At 64.4% G+C, this 21,188-nt stretch overlaps 2 protein-coding genes across 2 annotated transcripts; one reads left to right on the forward strand and one right to left on the reverse strand.

Annotated features, from left to right (window-relative positions):
* Window positions 1-800: 800 nt before the first annotated feature.
* Window positions 801-15,722, forward strand: AKT1 (AKT serine/threonine kinase 1). Its single transcript, XM_075530625.1, has 14 exons — window positions 801-951; window positions 2,675-2,799; window positions 9,572-9,700; window positions 10,094-10,205; window positions 10,531-10,678; window positions 11,022-11,153; window positions 11,232-11,297; window positions 11,601-11,669; window positions 11,932-12,057; window positions 12,211-12,339; window positions 12,530-12,744; window positions 12,891-12,978; window positions 14,644-14,746; window positions 15,068-15,722. Exons 2-14 carry the CDS (start codon window positions 2,754-2,756, stop codon window positions 15,145-15,147), a joined length of 1,443 nt encoding a protein of 480 aa, XP_075386740.1. The 5' UTR covers window positions 801-951; window positions 2,675-2,753; the 3' UTR covers window positions 15,148-15,722.
* A 2,048-nt stretch (window positions 15,723-17,770) lies between these two features.
* On the reverse strand, window positions 17,771-20,716 carry SIVA1 (SIVA1 apoptosis inducing factor). Its single transcript, XM_075530756.1, has 4 exons — window positions 20,527-20,716; window positions 19,453-19,659; window positions 18,951-19,107; window positions 17,771-17,946 (listed from the first exon to the last, which is right to left on the reverse strand). Exons 1-4 carry the CDS (start codon window positions 20,642-20,644, stop codon window positions 17,889-17,891), a joined length of 540 nt encoding a protein of 179 aa, XP_075386871.1. The 5' UTR covers window positions 20,645-20,716; the 3' UTR covers window positions 17,771-17,888.
* Between the last annotated feature and the right edge of the window lie 472 nt (window positions 20,717-21,188).

Consider the following 21,188-nt stretch of genomic DNA (forward strand, 5'->3'; position numbering starts at 1 on the left):
CCCTATCTGCCTGCACCCTGCCTCTGGCCAAACAGTGTCGTGCCTCCCCCAGCTCAGGCAGAACTCTGCCCGTGGGGAGGGAAACACCCAAGTGGCCCTCCACCCAAATACCACCGGCCCTCATCAGCTGGAGGGGTCACTTGTTGGAACGGCCAGCACTCTATGGGGCCCATGACCCCGTGGCCGGCCTGCAGGGAAGGGGTTCGGCCCCAGGACGCTGTGTGACCCCGCTGAGAGTGCAGCGCACGAAGAAGAAGTCGTTAGAAGTGAAGCCCAGGTACGGGGCAGGGCCGTGCGGTGGGTGCCCTCCCTTTGGCCTGTCGGTCACCCCCCTTTCGGAGCGGCCGGCTTCCGTGTCTTCCCGCAGGGGTCCGCTGGAAGCGCGGGTGCGGACCTCGCAGGCCAGACCACCAGTCAGGCCCACAGCGCCTGCACCGCCCCGGCCTCCAGCAGGCCAGGGTGAGGCCGGCCTCAACCAGGACTTCCTGGGCCCCCGGCGCGGCCGTTACCCCCACCCTGAGGCGGGGCAGCGCCCCAAGACCCGTCCCCGTGGCGCGAGTGCGCGGCGCAGACGGGGAAACTGAGGCGCGCGGCCCGGCGAGGGGCCGGCGCTGCGCGGGCGCGGCGGGGGCGGCGGAGGCGGATGTGGGCGGGCGGCGCGGGGCGGGGAGAGGGCGGGCCGGCCGGGCGGGCGGCGGCGGCGGTAGGACCGAGCGCGGCGGGCGGCCGGCCCAGCGCACAGCCCGAGCCCGAGCCGCCGGAGCCCCGAGCGCGGCGCCGCCCCGCGCGCCAGCCGCCAGCCCCGCGCCCCGCGCCCCGCGCGCCCGCCCGCGGCCAGCCCGGACCCGCCCCGCCCCGCGCCGGGCCGCGCCGGGCCGGGGATGCGGAGCGGCGGGCACCAGAGGCCGCGGCCCGGCTAGGCCCCGCTCGCTGGCGCCGGACGCAGGCCCGGTGAGTCCGCGGCGGCGGGTGCGGCCGCGCCGGCTTTGTTCGCCGGGCCGGGCCGGGCCGCGCGGAGCAGGAAGTGGCCGGGCCGCGCGGCGGGCGGGCGGGGAGGCGGGGAGGCGCCCACGCCGGCCGGGGCGCGGGCCGGGCCGCCCGCATGACCTTGGCCGGCGGGAGGAGGAAGGGAGGGGGCCGCGATTGGGGGGCGGGGGGCGCGGGCAGCAGCGCTGGTTTCCTGGAGACAAAAGTTGGTGGCGGCGGCCGGCTACCGAGGCGTGCCCACAAAGGCGCCTAACCTCTTCTGGGCCCGGCCTTGCTCGCAGGCCTCGGACCGGCTTCCTGTCCTGGGGGCGGGGGTGGGGTGCCCCCAGCGCGGCCTCGGGGACCCTCGGTCACTGCAGGAACCCCAGCCCTGCTCGAGCTGCCAGGAGACCCGAGCCCCCGGGCCGCGTGAGGGCGGGGGCTGCGTGGGGGCTCGGTTCCCCGCCCGGTATGCAGTCCAAACCCAGAAGTCCGGCAGCCCGGGGCTCCTTCCGAGCTCAGGGTGTTTTCAAAGTTGTAACTTCAACAGCGGCAGTTGCAGCAACACGCGCCTTGGACAGCACGTGGGTTGGGGGTGGGGGGGCACCACCCGCTTTCTTCGCCACGCACCACTCTGCGCGCACCCATGGATCCGCGCTGGGCACCCGGTCTTCCTATGCACCGTCCCCGGGGCTGAGGCCGCGCCCACTCCAGCGCCTGGGAGCCCCTGCCCGAGGCCTGCTGGGTGGTGGTGGGGGGGTAGCCGGTGCAGTTATCGCAGGCTAGGGGCTCTCTGGAGCTGAGGCTGGTCGGGCCCAGCCCGTGTTGTGGGGTGGCAGGCCGCCAATTTGGGGTCAGTGTGTAGAGGTCCTGCCCCGTGGGGGGGTGTCCCATGGGGCAGGACGCAGATGACTGCTCATCGTGGCCGCCCCTGTGATCCCCAGAGCGGGTGGCATGGGATTTGGGTATTGATGGATGCCTAGGAGTTCCTCTCAGGAGGGGGAGGCATGTAGGGTCAGCTGCCAAAGTGTCTTCTCAAGTGAAGTCCAGAGGGGGTGGGGAGCTGCCCATTTGTGACTATGGCTCAGCCACCACTGTGGCCTGGGTGTCCCTCGCCGAGGGGACCTGTCTGAGCCACTCTTTGTCCCCAACCCCAGCCCTGGGCATGGCTGCCGCAGAGCTGCCTATAGTGCCTGCAGGGCGAATGAATGCCCTGAATTCAGGCTGGCAGGAGCTGTGGCATTGGAGGGCTGGGGACTTCTATGAGGGCAGGCTGTCTGAGCCTTGTGGAGGCTCTTGGCGTGTGTCTTCCTGCCTGCAGCCTGCACGCCTGGTCTGGCTCTCCTTGCCTTAGACCTCTTCCCCTGCGACATGGGCCCAGAGGAGGGGTGCAGTGTCCTGCTCCCGGCCTGCAGCAGAAACCCCACAGGCCGGGGGACTTAGGACCCAGTCAGGGGGTTGTGGGGTGATGGGTGGGCCATCCAAAGGGCCACCTTGAAGAAGGGGCTCAGCCAGGTGGGAGGGTCAGGGAGCCCAGTAAGTCTGCACCTTTGAGGGAGAGATGGGGAAGGGGGTGGCGGGACGTCTCAGCAACATGAAGGGTGGTGCCCGCTGGTGGGCGGGCAAGACGTAAGCTGGTCGCCAGCTCACAGGGATGGTGGGAGGGCCATCTGGACTGGGTCTCACAGACGCCCCTTGCTTCTCGCAGTGGCTGTGGACAGCAGCCGGGTCGGGAGACCCTGCCCTAGGACCTGGAGCAGAGGGACAGCCCAGCAGAGCCCAGCACCATGAACGACGTGACCATTGTGAAGGAGGGCTGGTTGCACAAGCGAGGTTAGTGTGCTAGGAGGGAGCCCGCCAGGGTGGCAGGGGACACCTGGGGGCCCAGGTGTGCTGCCCCAGCCAGGCCTGATGGGAGCCCCAGGGACCCCCTTTGGGGGCTGTGTGGCTGGGCAGGCCAGCCACTGAGTGGCCGCCTGGCTGAGGCACAGGGTAGGAGAGCCTGCCAGCTTCCTCCCGTCGTTCCTGGAATGCAGTGAGGACTCGGGTGTTCTAAGGCCAGCAGGCAGCTTCCCAGGGCACTGCCCAGGGCTCCTGAGGGCAGGGTTGCCTGGCTCAACTCAGCCATTGCTCTGGGCCTGGGGGAAGATGCTGGAATTGACCACTGGCCGAACCTTGTGTTCCTCTCCCCCCTTTTCTCTGCTTTTCCAAGTGGACCTGAGGCACAGGTCAGGGACTTGGCAGGGAGCTGGAGTCTAGACTTGTCCTCCCCACTTCTCATTGGAAGGGTAGGTGACAGCAGTGTGGACTGGCTAGTCTGTCCATCCAGGTTGGGGTCCAGTGTCCTGGTGTCCTGAAGGATCCCCCTCCTCTCCACTTCCTCCAAGTGCTCTGCAAGAGACAACCCCCCAAGACACAGATGGAGAAGCAGGTGTCGGGAGACACAGGGTTTTGTGGGATGCATAGGAGTTCCTCAGCAGAACTGGCCAGAGGAGCTGTGGGTGCTGGGTTGGCTGAGATGGTGTGAGAGGCCAAGGGTGGCATGAGCAGGTGCAGGGGCCACTGCAGGGAGACCTCACCAGGCTCTCAGGCCGAGGTGAGGTGGCTGCAGAGCTGCATACCAGGGTGCCTTGCGCCTGCTTCCTCCTGCACCTACGATCCTGGCCAGCGGGGGGACTCCATACCACCGGCCAGCGTGCTGCCAGGGCCTGCAGCTCTTGGTCTTTGGTGCCTTTGTTGACTGACTGTTAGATCTTGTGCGTCCCCAGGGACAACGGGCTCTGCTGCCCGGAGGCTTAGCCCCGGCTGGCTCGGCAGGAGTGTACCCTCTGGGGTGGTGGTGCTGCAGCTGGTGCTTGCCCTGCCCACAGTGTCCAGAGAGCTCTAGTTAAGCCCTGTTCCTACCTCTACAGGGTCTCCTCGGCCCCTCAGAGTGCAGACAGACATGAGGCTGTTAGGGGGTAGCCTGGACAGGTGCCCTGCGTCCGAGCTGGGTCAGGGGAGAGGGCAACACTGAACAAGGCCAGGCCAGTGCCCCGCACCCCGTCACCCACCTGGGCCCCCAGATCACCTGATCACTTCCTTCTCCACATCCCTCACTCTGTCTGTTGGCTCACCTGGCCCACAGGTGCCAGAAACCTGTGTGCTGATCTGGGGCACAACAGGGGACGTGGGTGACCTGGTGAGGTGTAGTTGTTGCCAACAGGGGATAGTGAGTGGACTGAAGAATTGGGTGATACAGGTTAGGCCTGCTTTCTTTTGTGGGCAAGTAGGCAGAGTTGGGGTCCTACAATGCTTTGTGCAGACTAAATGCCTGGTGTCACCACCTGGAGGGAACCGGTCACTGTGCCCCAGGGTGGGTCTTTGCCCCCCTGTGCCTGCCAGGGCTGAGCAGAGTGGGGTGCCCTCCTGCTGCTTCCTGCCCCATGAGCCATTCTAGAAGCTTCTGAGTCCGTGCTGATGCCGGCAGAGGGGTGTGCACAGTTTGCGGGCCAGGACCTGAGCCAGCCCTCAGTGAACTCCCCCACGTGTGTACGTGGGTCCCTTTGCACGTACAGTCTGGGTTTACTGTTAAATTTCAGGCTGCCCCAGGAGAAGCTGTATGTGGTCCCCTGATGTCCATGTTTCCCTCACATCCATGGGCTGCTCACATGTGCCCCTCCCCATACAGAGGTTCCTCCACATAATGTCCACAGGGTCCCCTTATGTGTCCACAGTCCCCCCACATGTATAAAGCCCCAGTGTGTGGGGGTACTCTGCGTGTGGACATAGGTCCCTCCACAAGTACAAGGCTCCCAGAGTGTATGTGGATTCTCTACGTGTATACATGCGCCCCCACACCCGCAGGGTTCCTCCTACATATATGTGTGCCCCCTATAGAAGGGTCCACCACACGTACACAGGTCTCCCCACACGTGTGCATGGGTCCCCCACATGTACACAAGTCCTCTCGTGTGTAGACAGTGCCCCTCATGTGGGGGTGGAACTGGCCTGTGGTCTTGTTGGCAGGGTGGACTCTCCCTTCATAACCAAGAATGAAAGAGGAAGCGCTAACCCCTGACCTGGGGGTGGGGGCCACACTTGGTTCTCTGCCCTCTTGGGGTGGGGATGGAGCCCTCAGCTCCCCTTCTCCCTGGAGCAGCATACTCTGGGAAGGACTGGGCTCTAGTGCAGGTCTCAAGGAAGGAGGCGGCTGGGCGGCCTGGTGTTGGGTGGACCTCTGTGAATGGCTAGGTCTGGTGGGCAGCCCTGAGTGGATGGTTGTGAAGCCCAGGCCAGGTGGGCAGCCTGAGTGGCCTGGGGCAGGTGGAGAAAGAAGGGTTGGTGGGCTGGGAAGGCCCACCCTGCACTGGCAGCACACCTCCCATCACAAGCTGTGGCTGAGTGAGCAGGGCCCTGAGGGCTGAGCTGGCTGGGGACGTGGTGGCCATTACCCTCTGAAGCTGGACCTACAGCCCTACCCTCAGGACTGTGGACAGTAGCACAGGGTGGACACACTGTCAGCCACCCAGCTGGTGGATAAGAGGCCACAGGGAGGTATGCCAGGTTACAGCAGAGCCTGGGCCCTCGCCCTCCCCTCTCCAAGTTTGCTAGGAACCACCATGTGCAGCACCGTGGCCTGTGAAGGGGGCTCCGTCCGGGACACGCCATCCTCCCTGCTGCAAGGCCTCCTTCGAGCCTGTGGGTTGTAGAGGGAGGGGAGACTCAGGCCCCATGACCCTGCTGGCTTGCAGGGCACCAGCCATGGTCCAAACTGGGTGGAGCTGGTGGTCTTCCCTCGCTGGGGTCTGCAGTGGGGCTACCTCTTGGTTTGGTCTGTGGCGTCTTGGCTGTGGGCAGGAGGTGTGGCCAGCCCTCCCCATTTCACCCTACCGCCCTCCCGCCCGTCCTGGTAGAGGGAACTGTGACCCAGACAGGGCCCTTGGGCATAGGATTCATCTCAGGTGTGTACAGGGCCTCTCGGTGGGGGCTCTCATTGCCCCCACCTAGTCTGTAGAGCAGCTCCTCCCCTGCCCATGCCCCCCTGCTATCATAGACTGGTGTGCCCAGACACACCAGATGGAGGACATGTGTGTGGGGACCGGAGGACCCTGCAGGCCGGGGATGGGGACACTGCCCTTCATGAGGATGTGACCTTGGTGGGCAGGGGCAGCGGGAAGGCGGCTTCTGAGTTAGTGGGGTGATTCAGGGATCGGGGGAAGGCAGGGTCGGGTAGGGGTCACGAGTGAGCAGAGGGGCCAGGTGTGATGGCCTCTGGTAGAGGTGGCCTGCAGCTGAAGTCGCTAGGGCTGGGCTGGGGCCACGGCCCAGGGGAGGGAAGGCAGCTCCTTGGGGATGCCTGTGTGCCCTCTTCTGGGTCCAAGTGGACATGCGACAGCAGTGCCAAGGACAGTGCTGAGCTGGGGCAGAGCCTGGACCTTGCCTGCCCTTGACCTTCAGGGCCCCCTGCCCTCCGAGGGGGGCCACTCCTGCCTGACCCCATATCACCCACTTGGCCAGGCAGCCCCTAAGGAAGGTGCGAGCTATTGGCGTGTCTGCCCACAGAGCAGTGCCCCCAGCCCTCAGGTCCAGGCTTCCAGGACGCCCTCCCTGCTGGGAAACGAGGGCCTGTGCTCCGATGTGGACCATCCTGGAGGTGGCCATGGCGGGCAGCGTGACCGAGGCTGTGTCCTGGCCGGCGCCGAGGGCCTGTCAGCAGCAGGGCTGTGGCTTAGGGGCTGGGAGGATGAGCGCGGTGGGCAGCTGTCGACACGATGGATGTGGGTACGATAGGGAGCTCGTGTGGCCGCCGGCAGCTGGCGCCTGCGCCCCGGGCCTGCTGCGCTCATCTTGCTGTGGAGAAACAGCTCGCCGCGCCTGGCACCATGCCAGCCGCCGCCGCTGCCGCTGCCACTGCGGCAAAGTGTTTATCCAGCAGTTTCACCGCAGCCCGGCTGTGCCACTCTGAACCCAGTCTCTGCGGACAGGCTGCTGGGTGGAGGCCCTCCCATAGTGGGCCCTGGGGGCAGGTTGCCACCCTCACCTCAGCTGTTTATGCCTCAGACCTCCTCGGGGTGCTTCCACAGCCAGGCCCTCCCGTCAGGCACAGGGTCCTGCCTCCCTACCTGGAGCCTTGTGCAGCCCCTAGCTCTTCTGTCCACTCACTGATGGACACTGACCCCTGGACCATTGGCCACCACACTGTCCCGGCAGTGGGCTGGAGTCTTGCTGGGGGACATGGCTGCATGTGGTGACATGGGGACAGAGTGCCCCAGGGTGTCCGGCTCGGTGGCCACTGGCCCAGGTTAGACGCTGGCTCCTCCTTGGCCTTCTGCCCAAGTCAAGGGGAGCCACAATCAGCAGACTTTGGTGATGGTGGCCGTGTGGCCAGCAGGGAAGGTGACTGTTCCACTCCCAGCACCCCAGTACCCCATAGCTAGACTCTGACCCTGTGCTCTACACTAGGCTAGGGACCCTCCAGGGACTGAGGACAGGAGGGCCACCAGGGCCTGTTGGGGATGGCAGGTTGGAGCTTCAGTTTCCAGCACAGCCCCTGTTGCCTATGGGGGTTTGCTCCCAGCTCGTGTGGCCCAGAGAGCCAGTGATATATGCCTGCCCCCTGCCCCCTGTCCCAGGGGCACAGCAGGGCCAGGGCCTGACAGTAGGGGAGGGCAGCCTGGGTGTCCAGCTCTCTCTGTGTGGACGTGAGCATGAGGTCACATCACAGGTGGGCACTGAGTGGCAGGCCAGGCCAGCTGCCTGACAGGGCTTCTGCAGCTGGAGGCAGAAGGCTTGGGGACACGTGCATCTGATCCCCGACCCGGTATGTGGGTCTGTCCCGTGTGGCAATGTGGACTTGACCCTGCTTCCATATCTCAGGTCCAGGGGCCTGGGGGCCATTGGGAGAGGAGGTCCTGACCCTGGACAACCCTTTGCCCCCCAGGGTAGAGTTTGTGAGGGTGCAGCAGGTGGAGGTGACTTCAGGGCAGTGGGGGGAGCTGGCCAGGGTGTGCGTCTCAGGCATGGTGGGTACGACCCCGGGTGGGCGTGCCATGTGTGGGCTCTGTGGGTGCAGCAGTTGGTGAACCAAGATGGATCTCTGGTGTGGCGGCAGCTCATTGCCTGCACGCACTTAGCATCCCGGGGAGCGGCAGCTGGTGGCAGGGGGGGTACTCCATCAGGCGGACAGCTCCAGACTGGTGCCAAGCGGGTGGGAGTGTGGGGTGGTGGGCGGCAGCAGGGGGCACCCCCCAACAGAGCGTTCAGCTCACTCCCACCCAGAGCCACGGCTGCGGGGTGGGGGGCATGCGGTTGATGGAGGCAGCTATGGCGGGGTTGGGGTCAAGGGGGCAACTGTGGGGTGGCCTGTGACCAAGTGGGCAGCTGTGGGGGGCTGAGGGCCCCTGCCTGCAGCTGTGGCATCCACGGGCCTTGATGTCTGTACGCCTTGTGGTTGGTGACCATAGAGAAGAGGATAGGGGTCCCTGAAGGCAGCACGCTCTGTGTCAGTGCCCCCGCTGCCCTTATGGCTGAGCCCACCCCCGGGCACCCTGTGGAGCAAGCCGTCAGGGGGCTGGGCTGGGGGCTTTTGATGGTGGTCCCGAGTCAAGCGGCTTCAGTCACATATCCAGCCTGGTGGGTTCCCGGCCCCACAGGCTCTGGGTTTGGTGGGGGTGGAGCCTAGAGGGGAGGGCTCCTGCCTGCTCCCCTCTCCACAGCCTGGGAGGGTTGGTGCAGAGATCCTGAGTGTGGAGGGGGGCAGCTACCCTTGTTCCCTGGTCTACCCTGTGGACCTGGTATGTCCTCTCTGCATTGACCCTCACCCTTCCTACCCCCTTGCCCAGTGGCCCCGATGGAGCTGCTTTCTACTGACAGGTTCCCTGATTCACCCTGTGGACCTGGTGTGCCCTCTGCATTAGGGAGGGCTGGGGGTGGGCTGCTGCCCGCCGGGCCCCTCACCCTTCTCACACATGGAGCTGCCTCCTAATGACAGGCTCCCTGTTGCTCAAACTCCTAGCTCGGCAAAATGTAAATGGGACGTTTCTTCCGGTGTCAGAGTATGAAAAATGACGGTGGCGGGAACACCACCGAGGACAGCTGCTCGCATCCTGGAGCGTGGGCGCTGTTTGCGCTGAGGTTGCAGACCTCCTGGGAAACTTTCCCTCAGAGCCCGGGAGTCTGGGGGTGGGCCTCGAAGCCCCCAGGCTGCCGAGCGGGGTGGCCACTGGCCCTTGGCCCTCGCCCGCCCCTCTCCCCACCTAGCTTCCCAGGTGGGATGAGGGCGGGGCTCAGGGCTCGCACACAATGCAGGCTGCACCCCGGTGTCCAGCACGGTCACGTCCCCGCATCCATCTGTTCACTGGGTGAGCCCCGACCCTCCTCAAGGTGGCACCGGGTCCATAGCCGAGGCTGGCCCCGCCCTCTTTTCTCCTAGAGGGGGCCTGGCTTTGGGGCCTCCCAGCACAGGGCCAGTAGACCACCTGTGCCCTTCCACGGGGATGCGGTGGTCCTGTAGTTCCGTGGGCTTGGGTTTTGGGCATTTCTGCTAGTGGCTATCGGTGGTGGCCAGGCCCGTGGGAGGGACATGCCTGTGTGGGCTCCCCCTCAAATGCCCACGTCGCCCCAGGAGAATACATCAAGACGTGGCGGCCTCGGTACTTCCTGCTCAAGAATGACGGCACGTTCATTGGCTACAAGGAGCGACCGCAGGACGTGGACCAGCGGGAGGCCCCCCTCAACAACTTCTCCGTGGCTCGTGAGTAGCCCCATGCCTGGGGCGCTCTGGTTGAGGGGGACAGCTGGGGCACATTCAGGCCAGGTCTACCCTAATGGCTGTGGGACTGGAGGGCCGGGGCCTGGTCCCTTCCTTGAAAAGTCTAACCTCACTCGAGGCTGCGGGAAGTGGAGAGTGGGAAGCGGGCGCAGGGCTGGGCATGGGGGTGTTTCTGGCACCTTCCATCAGAAGCATTCTTGTCCTGCCCATTGAGTCTTGTTCTGTGTGAGAGGACTTGCCAGGAGGTCAGAAGCAGGTGGCCGCAGCCCAGGGGCCAATATTTGCATAGCCAGGGATGTGAGGGCCCGGGGCAGGTGGGCCTAGCCCCTGAAGCGGGCGTCAGGACAGGAGCTCAGCTGGGTGGCACCCCCCCAGAATGCCAGCTGATGAAGACAGAGCGGCCCAGGCCCAACACCTTCATCATCCGCTGCCTGCAGTGGACCACGGTCATTGAGCGCACCTTCCACGTGGAGACCCCTGAGGAACGGTTGGTGCCCAGCATGGGGGGGCGGTGCCTGGGGGAGGCTGAGAGGGAAGGAGGCTTTGGGAGGGAGCATACCAGGAAGGCAGATCAACTAGGGGTGGCTGTGAGGGGAAAGGCTGAGGGAGGGGACTGCTGGGGGGCTGTGGGAGGGCAGGTGGGGGAGGAGGCCGTGAGGACAACACTTTGAGGGGGAGGCTGAGCGCAGGCACCGTGAGAACGGGGCGTGGAGGAGAGGGTGCGGTGAAAGGGGGGCTGTGAGGAGGGGTGTGCTGCAGGGTGAGGGCCCTTGAGCTCCCTGACATCTTGTGGCTCACCTGTCTGCCCTCAGGGAAGAGTGGACCACGGCCATCCAGACGGTGGCGGATGGGCTCAAGAAGCAGGAGGAGGAGATGATGGATTTCCGGTCAGGCTCACCCAGTGACACCTCGGGGGCTGAGGAGATGGAGGTGTCCCTTGCCAAGCCCAAGCACCGTGTGGTAAGCCCCCTGGTCCTGCTGGCTGGCCAGTCGGTCCCCTCAGGCTCCTGTTAGTCCCCTCTGCTGTGGGGATGAAGGTGTCCCTGGTCCCCAGGTAGTGCACCCTGAGGCCCTGCTAGCTCTGGATGCCGCCCTGTCGGCCATGGCCAACATCCACTGCAGACCTTAAGTGGGTCTAGGTTCTTGCCCCCAAACCTATTAGTAGGCCCCATGTTCTCCCCAGAGCCCTGTTCTCATCACCCGGCCCCCAGCCTGCTTGGTGGCCTCAGGATAGCCTTGTCCCCATCCTTGGGAATGGGGCTGAGGCACGGGCTGCCCTGACCCTGTCCCCCTGCTGCTGCAGACCATGAATGAGTTTGAGTACCTGAAGCTCCTGGGCAAAGGCACCTTTGGGAAGGTGATTCTGGTGAAGGAGAAGGCCACCGGCCGGTACTACGCCATGAAGATCCTGAAAAAGGAGGTCATTGTGGCCAAGGTGAGGGTGCCGGCACTGGGGCGGGGGACCGGGGACGGGGTGGTTGGGGCCCTGGCTCGAGTCCCACCTATCTTGCAGGACGAGGTGGCACACACGCTCACGGAGAACCGTGTCCTTCAGAACTCCAGGCACCCCTTCCTGACGGTGAGGGACCCTGTTCCTGGAGCTGGCCTGGGAATGGAGGAGGGTGGAGGGCAGGGGTCCTATCCCCGAGGGACCTCCCCTGAGAGGTGTCTGAGGAAACCCCTTAGTGCTCAGGGACCAAGCCCCAGCTGGAGCCACTGGGTGGAGAAGGCAGGACACATCTCACCTACACTCCTTCCCCTGGGGGAGCCAGTCTCCCCAGCCCTGTCCAAGCCCTGGCACCCGGGAGTGTGTGTCCCCCCATCGAGGCTGTGTGGGCTCTGTGCTGCCCGGGCCATGGTCCCAGCCCTGTTGTCCTTCCAGGCCCTGAAGTACTCCTTCCAGACACATGACCGTCTCTGCTTCGTCATGGAGTATGCCAACGGGGGCGAGGTAGGGTGCTATGCCCATGGGAATGCTTGACCTGCCCTGAGCTTGAGCCTTCTACCCTATCCCCCAAGAGTGGCACCTACAGGCGGTGTCAGGGATGCTGGGGAACCTGCCCCGGGTCCTCACAGCCCTGCCCTCCCGGCACACTCTGACCACTTCCACATACCCCGGGTGGTTTGCCGCACCTGGCTCCCTGTTCATGCCCGTGACGGAGATGTCCTCACCCTGTCCCCTGGTGGGCTGACCCGAGCCCCCACTCCTGCAGCTGTTCTTCCACCTGTCTCGTGAGCGTGTCTTCTCTGAGGACCGGGCCCGCTTCTATGGTGCGGAGATCGTCTCAGCCCTAGACTACCTGCACTCAGAGAAGAATGTGGTCTACAGGGACCTCAAGGTGGGCAGGGGCCAGAGGACAGGTGGACAGGGATCTCAAGGTGAGGGGGACAGAGAGGTAGATAAGGGACCTCAAGGTAGGTCAGGAGACATGAGACGGGGACAGGCTCAGAGAGGGGCGTGCCAACCCTGTGCTCACTGACGGTCCCGGCAGTTGGAGAACCTCATGCTGGACAAGGACGGGCACATCAAGATCACGGACTTCGGGCTCTGCAAGGAGGGCATCACGGATGGAGCCACCATGAAGACCTTCTGCGGCACGCCTGAGTACCTGGCCCCCGAGGTGCCTCCCCACCCCCGCGGGAGAGTGTGGGGTGCCGGGCTCCCCAGGTCCCGCCCCCACATGAGGGTGGGGCACAGTGCCCATGGTGCACCTGTGCCTGCGACAACCCCCCTGCCACCCTTGTCCCCTTCCCGTGGAACATGCGCGTACCAGGGGCTGGGCAGTGCGCCCTGACGGCCTCCCCTCACAGGTGCTAGAGGACAACGACTACGGGCGCGCCGTGGACTGGTGGGGGCTGGGCGTGGTCATGTACGAGATGGTGTGTGGCCGCCTGCCCTTCTACAACCAGGACCATGAGAAGCTCTTTGAGCTCATCCTCATGGAGGAGATCCGCTTCCCGCGCACGCTCGGGCCCGAGGCCAAGTCTTTGCTCTCGGGGCTGCTCAAGAAGGATCCCAAGCAGAGGTGGGTCCCAGCTAGTGCCGGGCCCTGTGTGCACGGGCCAGAGAGACCCATGGCCCAACTCAGAGCAGCCACAGTGCTGTGCAGGGGGTGGGAGTGGGGGTTGGGGGCGCCTGCAGGGCCTGTCCCCACAGCCTCACTTCCGCTAGGCTCGGTGGGGGCGCCGAGGATGCCAAGGAGATCATGCAGCATCGCTTCTTCGCCAACATCGTGTGGCAGGACGTGTATGAGAAAAAGGTAGGTGCCCGTAGCCACCACCGTGCTCTCTGCCCCCCACACACAGGCACCCCACTCGCCCGTGCACTAACCCAGCTCATGGCCAGCGACTCACGTCTGGCTCCCAGCGGCCCTCCACTGGCTCCCCAAAGCTGCCACTCTTTGTGGGAGCAGGCAACCTCATTTTTCTCCCACGGAGAGGCTGGTGGGTTTGAACTGCCAACCTTGCAGGGAGCAGCCCAGAGCTTACCCAGCAGCAGCACCAGACCCGCTCCAGCCACCCAGGCCTGCACTTGCACCCCCACCTTACTGCCTCACCACACAGGAGCGCCTGCCGGGCACCCCCAGCCCTGAGCGCAGACCCCTCCCATCGGCCAGGCTCCCCCATCACTGAGCACAGACCCCCTCCCATTGGACTGATTCACCCCAGCCCTGATCTCAGACCCCTCCCTTCGGCCGGGCACCTGTGCTGGAGCTACAGCCTTGCAGGAGGCCTGGCTAGGTACCCTGGAAAGCATGCCACCTGCAGGGCCAGTCGCTGGGTGTCACGTGTGGCGCATCTCTGGGTGCCAACTCCGGGTTTGTCTCAGGGTGTCGCCTCAGGGTCTGTTTTGGGGTGTTGACTAGAGGCCTGTCTTTGGGGGTACCGCCTGTAGGGCTAGGCTCGGGCTTCCTCTACGTACCCTGCACTTCATCGTATCCCTTGTGTCCAGGCTGGGCAAGGCTTTTCTGGCAGGTGATTCTGTGAACGTGGCAGGACTGGGACCTGGATCAGGACTCAGTCAACTTCTCTGCCCTCAGATGGGTGCCCTGGTGCTGGGGGATTCTAGGGATCAGTGGCTGGGCCATGGAGCAAGGCTCCCAGTGGGAGGGCACTTTTAGGGAGGAGGCCTGGCTCCTGAGCCTCCATCTCCACCATCCATGGATGAGTAGGGACCGGTCCTTAGAAGGCCCCAGGACACCTCCTGGCTCAGCCTTGACAGGACAGTTCCCTGGTGTCCTGGGGAGCCAGTCAGGCCTAGGGTATCTTCAGCTCCACAGTGGCAGAGCCTGTGCTGGAAGACCCTCTCTGTAGGCTGTGGGACCTCTGCCCTAGTTTTGCCACCTGACTTGGCATGTGTGTCACTCCCCACTTCAGGAGTGGTACAGATTCACCTGGGACCACTTGCTGGTCTGTATGGGTAGGGGAACCTGCAGATGCCACTCAGCCTTGCATGTTTGCATAAATGACCCGTGACCAAATTCTGGCAGGAAGAGGGGGAGTGTTGTAGGTATAGCTGGGGACTACCCCACCAGCACTTGTCTGCTCCCTTCTCTTGCCCGCTTCCAGGGAGTCTTGCCCATTGTCCTGGGTGAGGAGGGTCTTGCAGAGCTGGGATGTAGTACCTCTTGCCACCTTCAGGGGCTGCTGCAACCCAGCTCTGAGCCACCTTGCCCTGGGCTGATGGGAACATTCAGTACTCAGGAAAGCCCCCTCTAGTGCTGTCTTGAGGTACAGCCGCCCCTGCCCCCCAGCTCTGCCATAGGATGGCTCAGCACACCCTCCTCCACTCTGTTGCCTAGACACTGTCCAGTGGGAGCACCCACCCTGAGCTGTCCTCCCACTGAAGGCTTGGCTCTGGGGTTGTAGGAGGCACTGCCCAGTGGACCACCTCAGTTCTGCCCTCCTTCCCTCTGCCCTCCCAGCTCAGCCCGCCCTTCAAGCCCCAAGTCACGTCGGAGACAGACACCCGGTATTTCGATGAGGAGTTCACGGCCCAGATGATCACCATCACCCCACCAGATCAAGGTGAGGCGGGGTGGCAGTGGGAACAGGCCCGTGCTACCCCTCCCCAGGGCAATGAGGGAGTACCCCCCTCCCCAGCTGGTGTAGCGTCCTCCCAGCTGCCTTGGCCATGGACCTGAGTCTCACTCACAGTGACCCAGTGAGACCACACTGCTGTTTTCAGGGAGGCCGCACCCTGTTGACTGGCTACTTAGCACCCCACGCTTAGCCACCAAGGTCTTTGTTATGGGCTTCAGATGGGACCCTGTGTGTGTGTGTGTGTGGGGGGGTGTTGTGTGGTCAGAAGGTAGGCAGGGGCCCTGACGCAGCAGCTCTGCCCTGCAGACGACAGCATGGAGTGCGCAGACAGCGAGCGCCGACCCCACTTCCCGCAGTTCTCCTACTCGGCCAGCGGCACGGCCTGAGCCAGAGCGTGAGCCTGAGCATGGCCTGGACTGGGGCTGGGTGCATGCCAACCCCGCCCACCCGGCGCCACACGGTGTACTCTTGCGCAGCTACCTGTGAGCTGGTCTGGAAGCTGCGGCCCTGCGGGTTTTCTTAATTTATTTCATCCAGGTTGTGCTCCAGCCCCAACAGGGAGATCTCCAGGAACAGGTCCCAGGTCTGGCTTGTCCCTGTCCCGCACTTAGGCCACGTTCCCTGGGCTGCCATGCCTCCTGGGCTGCTGAGGCCGGCCCAAATCTTAGAGACAGGAATGGCTCCTGGCCCGCCTTCCCATTATGTCCTACTGTCACGGCCCCCTCCTACACCTGTCCAAGACCCCCATGTAGCACTTGTCCTTCCTAGAGGCTTCTGTTTCCACTGGGCGTAGCGCCCACCCCACCCAGGCTGACCCTTCTGAAGGGGGCCTAACCCTCCATGCCCCAGTTGGCCACCCATGTTGCTCCCTGGCGTTTTTTTACAACATTCAACTTTAGTATTTTTATTATAATATGAAGCTCTTCCTCCAAATTCTTCAATAAAAACAGCTTTTCAAGTTGGGGGCTGTCTAGTGGTACTTCCTAGGGGGCCCGCCGGGACAGTGGTCAGTTCCTTGGAGTTCTTCCGTTCTTTGGTGGGCCAGCTCCCCCGGCGGATGAGGTGCCGGCCCTCACCCCCGGAGGATGAGGTTCTTGGCTGCCTTTGCTGGCCCTCCCTGGACATCTGGTTTTGTGCAGCCTCCTCTGCCTACTCCCTACCACCCGCGGACAGGAGTGTGGCAGTGGCCCTCCTTAGAGACCTGGGGACACTGGGCAGAGGGGGTCCCCTCAGAGGAAACCAGACGCCCCAGAGCTCTAGGGGCCTGGGAAGGAGCCAGCATTGATGCCTGCAGCTTTCCTGAGGATGGGGTGCAATGGCCAAGACGAACCAGGGGGCAGCATAGCCCCAGCCACCTCTGCCCTGTGGTACATCCCTCAGGGTCCTCTGCCAAGTGGCCTGGGGGCACCATATTCAGGAGAGCAGGGGCCTGATGCCATCAGCTCCTCCGTTGGTCAGTGGCCTCTATGGTGGTGGGAGGGGCCCTCAGGGGCAGTGGCCTTCTGGGGGCAGCCAGAGCCTGGCTGGGGGAGCCATGTCCTGAGGGAGGCGGCAAGTTGCCCACTGCCAGAATGTCCTGCGCCTGCCGGAAGTGACAGGACTGCTGCAGTTTGGGGGCTGGGCCACTCTCCCAACCTCCAGAGGACCCACCCTGCCCCTCCAAAGTCCATGCTGATAAAGACCACAACTGTGAATACTGTTTCCTCCAGGTCTTGTCCACAGACCTGTCTCCTGAGGGGCACGGCCAAGGACCACTGGGGAGCACTGGAGCCCTGTTGGGCCATGGCTGTGCCCCCTCCCCCGCCAAGCCTCTGGCAGGCTCAAGGTCACAGCTGCCTGGAGGTCCAGGTCCTCCAAGACCTCAGCAGGCATGCCGCTTGCACCATCTGGTGGAGGCGTGTGGCTTTGCACTCCGGTGCACTGCCCACTGAGGGCTACCCCTGGGCGGGGACAGGAGCCAGCCGCTGGCTCAGGGGTGCCAGGTGGGTGGAACACACCAAGCCACAGGTGCCATGGTCAGCACTACTGGGAGGTGTCCAGGTTCTATGCCCAGGTGAGAGCAGTGAGCCTGCCGCCCTCGCAGGGTCAGCATGGCTTGAGGCCCAGGGCTGCCACAGGAAGCTTGTGGCAGAGACCCTCCAGGACAGGCTCCACAGAGGGACCTGTGGCCAGGCAAGCTGTGTGTGTGCCCTGGGTGGGGAGGGAGGCAGTGTCCATCAAATCTGGAAAAACTGCAGTGGTTTTTCTTTAAAAGGTACTCTGCTTGCTCCTCCTCTCCACCCTTCCGGGCTCCTGACACCCCGCCTTCCCTCTGCAGTCCTCCCCCCACACAGATACCAGGCTTTGCCAACTCAGACAGACTTGCCCATGGAGGCTCAGCCCTCCCCATGGTCCTGCTGCCCTCCACGTGTGTCCTTGTGGGCTGCATGCGATCACGGCTGCACTGTCCTGTCCTTGACCCACCCTCTGCATCACCCCTGGGTCTCTGTGGGCAGACTTCTCCCCTCGTCTTCAATGGTGGATTGTGCCTGCCCTCCTCCACCAGGCCCCAAACTTCCTCCCTGATCCTGACACCAGCTGTCCCTCCCAGCGCACGCACTCCTTTGCAACTGTCACTCACAACCCGCGTCTGGGGTCCCTCCCCGTCAGGAGCAGGACACGTGCCTTGGGCCCCTGCCCTGCTCATGTTCACAAAGCCCTGTTAGCTCTGCTGATGCTATCCCCCGAGGCACCTTCCCCTCAGTGAGCCTCCACCCAGGGCCCTTGGCTCTCCCTGTAGTGGGGCAGCCCCTGCCTTGTGCCACTCCTCTTCTGCTGCCCCGGCACCAAGGTGGTTTGGCGCAGGGATTTCGGTGCAAATCCACTCAGTCCTCTGCCCTGATGGCTGCACAGCTTTCTAAATGGGCAGGACAGCAAGCTGACCGCCCCCCATCCTGCTTGTCATGTCTTGTTTGCTAACCACCCCCCCCCCCACCCCAGCAAATGCCAACAGGAGTCTTCTTGTCAAATATAAAGGGTTTATTCATGTCTACCATACAAAATATAAAATTTGTGTGCACTACCCGCCCCCCTCCCCTGTCTTTAGTCTCAGCAGCACGGGCAGGCGGCAGCAAGGGGCATCAATTTCTCAATCTTCAAACATGGCACAGCTGCTGCAGAGTGCCCTCTCATGCACATCGCTGTCGCTGCGGGGACCGTAGGGGAGAGGCAGTGAGTGGCACCACATGGGACACCTGCCAGCACCCACTGCCCTGGCCAGGGCCCAAGATGAGGGGGCCCCCACCCACCCCAGACTGATGGGGGCTGGTGAGGCTCAAGGTGGGTAGTGAGGGCTGTCTAGCTCACCGCTCTGCCAACCCCATGGGACTCTGGCAGGGCACCTGTCAGCCCTGGGGATGCTGAGGGTCAGCAAGGAGGCTGTGGAAGGGGGGGTGGACATGTAGGCAGAGTGGGCACCACACCCCTATGTCCCAGAGTGAGTGTGAAAGGCTGGATCACCATCTGGCTATAACCAGAGGTGGGTGCAGGTGTCCGACCTCACTGTGGGCCCTGAGGAAGAGGAAGCAGAGGGGCCACAGTCTTTGGGACTTGGGCTCTGTCTGGGGCTCCAGATCCCAACACTCGTCCTGCTTGGTGACGAGGTGGAGAAACGGGAAAGGTGCCCACTTTCAAGTGACACATAGACAGGAGGAGACACTCTTGCACCTGCTGAGCTGCTCCACTAAGGCTGCTCCCTGAGGCGACCCATGGGCCCCGCTACTATCAGACTGTATTACACTCAGCTCAATAAAGGCCTGGGCACAGCGGGGCTTGGCAGTCAGATTCAGTGATGTCCCATGGTGCAAAGGGACCCACAGTAAAGGACAGCTGCCAAGGGCCCAGTTGGCTGGTGCGGACACTCAAGTACCTGCACTCAAATGGCCATTCGGTCCAAACTCGCCCTGTGAAGCCGGCAGGCTCCATCTGCGACACTGCTGGGCACTCCTCAAAAAGGGGGTTGAGCCCACACTTGGGGACAAGGGAATCCTACCATGATGCTGCTGCACATGGCCAGTTGGCCCAACCACTGCTCCCAGTAAGAGCCAAGTTTTCAAGAAATAACTGGCTGACGCCGAGTACCTACAGAGCAGTCCCCGTCCCACCCCACCCCAGGGGACCCCGATGATGGGCTGGGGCAGGGGAGACTCACTCGACAGTGGAGCACAGGGTGCAGGTGCTGGCGCCACAGCCCCAGCAGGTGCGTAGGCAGCGCCCGCACAGGGGCCGCTCACACTGGCTGCAGGTCGCTTTCCCCTCCGCGCTGTGGACGCATGAGGAGCAGGCCTGGGACACCGTCTCAGGCAGGTCTGCAAGGAAGCAGCACCAGCGTCACCCCTCTGGGCCTGCCCTTGGTCTGGACAGGGCTGCTGGGCATGGCTCTGTGGGGGAGCTTTCTCCATCGGGCCTCCCTGACCTCCCAGGAAGCTAAGCACTGCACACCACCCAGCTCATGAGCGAGAGGCACCGAGAGTCCCCATGGTCTAGAGCCAAGGCCCTCTCCCTCTGGGGGTGGCAGCAGACCCTGTCCCCTTGTGTCCAGCCTCAGGGCTGGGGCTGGCGAGGCAACCTTGTGGTCAGTGGTGCCCTTGCCAGCCCTGCCTGTGTGGCAGGAGACTCCCCCCCTCCCCCAGCCCGACCCCCACTGTACTTACCGGCCCCTGGGGCCTGAGTTCGGCCCCGCAGCAGGCAGCCTCCTGGTCCAATGAGCATCTGCCTGCAGGCGGTTGCCGGGACACCAGTGGGGCTGGGCCTTGGGGACTCAGGCTGGTGGATGAGGGTACAGCTCTCTGGAGGGCCTCCCTCCCACTCTCGCTCCATGAAGGCTTTGGCACCCTGGACCAGGAGCTGCCTGGTCCTCTCTGCAGGGGTGAGGGAGGGTCAGTCTAGGGCCCTCTGGCAGGCAGGGCCAGACTTGTCCCGTCAACCCAGCTTCTGCCAGGCCCCTTTCCTGGGCCCAGCTGTCATTTCCCACGGAAAGGTTCCTGTCCCTGCACCCAGCCCCCACCAGCGCCCCCCCCCATTCCATTATGTGGCCTGAAGCTGGCACTTCCTCTCTCCTCTGCCACCCAAACCAGACTCACTGGCCTCGAGTGGACCACGATTCACAGCTGACCCCACAGGATGGCATGGGACTGCCCCTGAGCGTTTCGAGCCTTCCACTCTTTAGGGCATAGAATGCCCCATCTCCTGCCGAGTGCTGGCGGGGTGACCAGTGGGTTAGGCGTTGCTGCTAACAGCAGGCAGGGCCAGCATCTCCGAGCCTCAGCCCGCCGTGGAGAGCCGGGGCCCGGGCACCAGTCCCCCAGCCCCTCGGGCTCCGGAGGCTTGCTGGGTCGGCCAGCCCCGCGCGGGATAACGCGATCTCTGGGCGCCCACAGCTGGAGCCCCTGGTGATGGCTTCGTGGCTGCCCCCTGCCCCCCGCGGTCCCTATTCGAAGGCTAGTAGCGGGGAGAGGGCAGCGGGAGTGGGATGGGCCGACAGCCGGCCACGCCCGCCGCAATCGGTCCCTGCGGGGGTGGGGGAAAGGCTGGTCAGCGGGCCGGGCGCCTTCTGGACGTCTCTGGCCGTGCGGGAGCACACGTTTCCAGAAGCCACTCCCCTGAGAGCCTCTGGCCGCGCCGGCCGGTCCTCCTCCCGCGTGTCCACCTCGCCGCGCGGCTGACCAGCTCGTGCGAGGGAAACGGGCGGAGGGCGGTGGACCCCGCGGCCCTCCCGCCCCGCTCACCGAAGATCTCCCGAGAGTGGCGCTCGCCGCACACGCCGCGGCTCAGCTCCTTCAGGCCCACGCGCACCTTGAGCTGCAGCGGGGCCGCGACCCCGAAGGGGCAGCCCCGCTTGGGCATGGCCGCGAGCCGGAGGTACGCAGCTCGGCCCGCGCGCGGCTAGCTGCGGCCCCGCGACGTCACAGCGCGCATCAATCCCGCGCCGGGGGAGGCGGGGCTCGCGGGCGACGCGGCGCGCCATAGGCAGATGCGTCGGCAGGGGCGGTCCGAGTGCAGCCGCGGGCTGGAGGCGACGGCGCGGGGACGGCCGCGGAGCGGGGCGGCTTAGCGGCGAGGCGGGATAGGCTGTGGAGAGGCCGAGGGGTGGGACTAGTGCTCAGCGTGGCGCGGGAGAGGCCGGAGATGGGTCCGGGGTGGTCGGACGCTCCGGGGGCGGGGCTAATACACGTGCCGCGTGGGACGGGCCAGCTCGGGATAGGCCAAGGCCGAGCCCGATGGGCGGGACTTGCGCACGATACTGCACGGGATAGGTCAGAGGCCAAGCCTCGGGGCGGGACTCGTGCACGGCGAAGCGCGGGATTGTCTGGATCGAGGTCAGGGGGCGGGACTCGGAGGGCGCGGGAAATGCCCTGGGTCTCCGCATTGTTTTTGATCCTAACCGTCT

This window comes from Tenrec ecaudatus, chromosome 14, assembly GCF_050624435.1.
Source record: "Tenrec ecaudatus isolate mTenEca1 chromosome 14, mTenEca1.hap1, whole genome shotgun sequence".
In the NCBI taxonomy this organism is placed as follows: Eukaryota; Metazoa; Chordata; class Mammalia; order Afrosoricida; family Tenrecidae; genus Tenrec; species Tenrec ecaudatus.

What these genes read in the sequence shown, in the direction of transcription:
- AKT1 (XM_075530625.1), top strand. Translation starts at nt 2,754, where the DNA reads ATGAACGACGTGACCATTGTGAAGGAGGGCTGGTTGCACAAGCGAG. An exon ending in GTGGAGACCCCTGAGGAACG is followed by an intron (nt 10,206 to 10,530) that starts GTTGGTGCCCAG and finishes GTCTGCCCTCAG; the next exon opens with GGAAGAGTGGACCACGGCCA. An exon ending in AGTATGCCAACGGGGGCGAG is followed by an intron (nt 11,670 to 11,931) that starts GTAGGGTGCTAT and finishes CCACTCCTGCAG; the next exon opens with CTGTTCTTCCACCTGTCTCG.
- SIVA1 (XM_075530756.1), bottom strand. Translation starts at nt 20,644, where the DNA reads ATGCCCAAGCGGGGCTGCCCCTTCGGGGTCGCGGCCCCGCTGCAGCTC. An exon ending in CCACTCTCGGGAGATCTTCG is followed by an intron (nt 19,660 to 20,526) that starts GTGAGCGGGGCG and finishes TCACCCCTGCAG; the next exon opens with AGAGGACCAGGCAGCTCCTG. An exon ending in ACCCTGTGCTCCACTGTCGA is followed by an intron (nt 17,947 to 18,950) that starts GTGAGTCTCCCC and finishes CGGTCCCCGCAG; the next exon opens with CGACAGCGATGTGCATGAGA.